At 28.1% G+C, this 4,360-nt stretch overlaps 1 protein-coding gene across 7 annotated transcripts in view; it reads left to right on the plus strand.

Annotated features, from left to right (window-relative positions):
• Nucleotides 1-4,360, plus strand: part of cyst (rho guanine nucleotide exchange factor 18 cysts) — a 168,338-nt gene that overhangs the window by 46,907 nt on the left and 117,071 nt on the right. For all 7 annotated transcript variants that reach the window (XM_014418966.2, XM_014418963.2, XM_014418965.2 and 4 more), the window contains exon 6: nt 1,850-2,021. In XM_014418966.2, the coding sequence (XP_014274452.1) occupies nt 1,850-2,021 (172 nt within the window). The remainder of the gene's footprint in view (nt 1-1,849; nt 2,022-4,360) is intronic.

Below are 4,360 nucleotides of genomic sequence, written 5' to 3' on the forward strand. Positions count from 1 at the left end.
AATCTTCATATGAAAATAAAGTGGTGCTCTGTTGAAAATAATAAAAAAATTCTAACAAAATACATGATTATTATCCACAATATATAAAATGTTAAATATAATACAATAAAGGTGTGAGGGTGGTTTATTGTGATCCTATAGACATGCTCGTCCTTGAAGGGTTAACTAATAGTCTGCACATATTTAACTGAATATCTATTTTATTTAAAACCACAAAAGTATTTTGCTCATCATTGTATTTGCGCATCATCATGCTTACTGAATAAATAGACTCACTTTAATAACACTTTTTATAAACTCTACCTTTATTTTGCATGTTAGGTTCCTGAAACATTAAAATCAGAAGTGGAAAATAATCATATGATCCAAATCAAGAATTTGTTTATTAGTCATGATAAAACTCTGAAATGATTATTGTAATCCAGATGTGACATCTTGTGAAAGTTGACTTTAAAAATCAAACTATAATGTTTTGGAGAGCTTCAAAATACTAAATCCAACTGGAATAGACTACTGTAAAACGCGTACTCCATTATTAGGGCCACAAAAGTGTTTTTTTAAATATATTAGAAATGATTATAAAATTGCTTATATATATGATTATCGGACAAAAATGTTTCAATAGGGACCATGGGACTGATCAATTTTCAAAAATTGTTTTAACAGATTGTCTGATTAATTACATATCAATTTTAAATGTAAACCAAAATTGAAGCTTGGTTTAAAGTAGAATAGAAAAAAATAGTGTTATTCTTGGACAATGGCTTTTAAATTATTGATATTATTGTTTTTAAAAAAATAGCAAATCCTGCCAGAAGACATTTAATTAAAATCACTAAAAATATACATTTAATAAGTTGAACGTAACCATAAGCAATAAGTAATAAGCAAACACAAGCTTATATAAAAAACTAATATAACATGCTTTATGAAGAAAGTGTATATGCACATTTCAAAGTTAAATTAAGTGATCAGGAAAAAGCATGGGCTCCAAACAAAGTTTGCCTGTAGACTTTGTAGAGATTAAAATTGTAAACAAAAGGGGGGGGGGAATCATTCATATAGTTTTAAATTCCTATGCTGTAAGATTTCTTTTAGTGACTTTTAAAATGCCTAAGTACAAATTTTAATATGATCAAAAAAGAGAAATTTTTTATGTTATTTGATATCTTTTTTTGATGAAAATAATTCATTATTCCTTATGTATCTATCGGTACAACAACTATTGGAAAGCTGAATTTCTACTCTTAGAACCTATACCAATATCATTTAGACTTAATACCTTTATAAAAGGGAAAAAATAGTTTCAAATAAAGAAAAACTCAAACTTTTTATTTTGTATCTCTGGTTCTAATTTGTTTATGAAGGTCCGGTTTGTACCATTTTATTGCCGAATATATTTTTCTGACCTGGCCAGGTAAAGTATTTTTTTTTTTTTGATAAAAATTCATAAAAACAGCTTCATAACTTTTCTAAAACAGCTTGATATTATTTATTTATTCTATCATCTTAAAATAGTAGTTTCAGAAAATGTTAGTCGCCTTATTACCGGTGGTATATGTTTCAGTTATAGCCTTTCTTGTTTGGCCATTCCATAACAAATCATATATCAAGTTTTCATCAACTATGATCCACTATTTAATGAATATTTGGCAAGGACACAAAGGAATGAATTCTATTTTGTTAAATACCACTACAGAGAATATATGTTATTGTTTTATAATTTTTTGTCAATCATATCAACCTCGGAACATCATGACATTATTTAAACAGCATAATATGTGTGCTGCCTTTCCTTTAATTTTTCATTGTATTATATTGTATTTTTTTTTTTGTATCCCTGTTACAGTGGGAATGATTTATGTAGTATCAGCTTAAGCAGTATGGAATCTGATATGGACGATCCGTTCTGTGAAAGTACAACTAATCTTTTAGGAACTAATGAAGTTATTTCTAGGGTGCGGCAAACACGTACTCATGCTAATTCATCCACTCATTCTCTTAATGAAGCAGAACTTCAGGTAGGATATATACATATATATATATAAACTTTTTTCGTAACTGTTGTTTGTATATATTTTTTTGTGGATCTTGATGATCAGTCAATAGTACAACTTTATTTAGGCAATATTTTGCATGTCTATTGTTTGCATATTCATGCCCTACAAGAAAAAAAACAGTTTTTTAGAACAAATATTTTCAACTAATTACTATAAAACTACTAGTACAAAGTGTAATTTATGATTAATAACTATTAAAATTAAAACATTGCTTATTAAAAACATTACTTATAAATTTCTAATAATACACATAAAAGTGTATTCTACATTGTGATTCAACTAACTCCAGGTTTGTGCCAGAACTGAATAGGTTTTTGAAATGGAGGTAGGTTTGCTTTGTTTTTTCAACAAGTAACCAGTTTTTCCTTAGCAGCTAGTCCATCTATTATTTCTGTTTTGTATTTTCTCTGTTTCTACTTAATGTTGTTAATTGTGTCTTACATATTTATTAGATTAGAGTGACATGAATTTAAATTTTGTATATCTGATTTTTTATTGATAGCTCGATTCTTATATTTTTTCTTTAGTAATAATTTCTTTAAATTTCGCTTTCTGTTGGTTTCTTGGGGTTGTGGCTGTGTCAATGTTTGTATTAGCGTTCATAATTGATAGACTAGTTTATGTGGGTACTCATTTGATAGGGGGAGATCTACTACATAATTGTCTACTGTTTTTAGGTATTTAGAGGATGTTAATCATATATTAACATTATAATATGTCAATCATATAGAATATTAACATCCCCTAAATGCCTGAAAACAGCAGAAAATACAGTATTAGATCTCCTATCAAATGGGTACCCACATAAACTAGTCTGTCAGTTACTTATATTACTGTTTTATTGAGTTACTTGTTACAGTTACTTATATTATTGATTGATCCTCAAGACCCACAAAATATATATAGATAGATAACTTTTTTCTCGACTGTTGTAGGTATATATTTTTTTAGGTGGGTCTTGAGGATCAGTCAATAATAGAACTTTGTTTAGGCGACGTTTTGCAACTTTATGTTTGCATTTCCATGCACTACAATGAGAAAAATAGTTTTTAAGAACAAACATTCTCTTCAAATAATTGTCACAAAACTACAAGTACATAGTGCAATCTCTGACTAATAAATATTACAATCAAAATATGGTTTAATACAAACATTACTTACAATTCTCAGCCGCAGTATGTTCTACATTATGATCTTATCATCTTCAAGTTTAGGGATTCATGAAGACACAATAAACAACATTAAATAGAAACAGATAAAATATAAACAACAGACTGACTACCTGCTGAGAAATAAACAAAAACAAAAAAAAAACCGTTATATGTGGGGAAACCTAAACAAACCTTACCTTCATTTCAAAACTGATTCGGTTCTTCCCTAAATTTGAAGATGATAATATCATAATGTAGAACACACTGATGTTGAGAATTGTAAGTAATATCTGTATTAAACCATATTTTGATTGTAATATTTATTAGTCAGAGATTGCACTATGTACTTGTAGTTTTGTTACAGTTGTTTGAAAAGAATGTTTGTTCTTAAAAACTGTTTTTCTCATTGCAGGGCATGACTATGCAAAGTTGTGAAACATCGCTAAAACAAAGTTGTATTATTGACTGATACTCAAGACTCTCCAAAAAAAAAAATATATATATGTATCTTTTTGATAGTTTTTGTCATTTTGATCCTAAATCATGTGAGTACATAAATTAAATAATATTGGTAATATTTTAATAATGTAATTCCTTGATTTAAAAGTTTTAAGTAAACTAACTTATTGTTATCTCCATCTAATGTTAAAATCTTTGAGAAAGATAATATTAAGTTATAAACTTCTATTAAATAAATGAGCTCTTTGTTGATAAAGTGGTTATTCTATCCCTCACTCACTGCAAGTATGAATTTCAACTAATTTGTAAAATTTTAAACCTAATTATATTTTTTTTAGTGGATGATGGTAGTCACGATAATATTGGCTGGCCTTACACAAGCAGATACTTCAGACAAGCCAAGTCTGCAGTCTTGATCCATTTTTTTTTTCTGGTTAGATCAGTGGGTTTATTGCCTGTTATTGCCCACTAAAATACAGACCATGTTTTTAAGATTTTCTTTGTTAAATCCACCAATGGTTTAGGTCTGCTTTAGTATGTATTAAATCCACCAATTTTTATAGTAGATCCATTAGTACAATAGCCCAAGAGGAGAAAAAAGGCAGTTATCTCACCCCAATTTTTGATTACTTTAATGAAAACTATGTATAATTAATAGTCAAAATTGATGAGTCTGCCAAGTATAGGTAG

This window comes from Halyomorpha halys, unplaced genomic scaffold (genome assembly GCF_000696795.3).
Source record: "Halyomorpha halys isolate HHAL.00 unplaced genomic scaffold, Hhal_1.1 Scaffold214.1, whole genome shotgun sequence".
Classification (NCBI taxonomy): domain Eukaryota; kingdom Metazoa; phylum Arthropoda; class Insecta; order Hemiptera; family Pentatomidae; genus Halyomorpha; species Halyomorpha halys.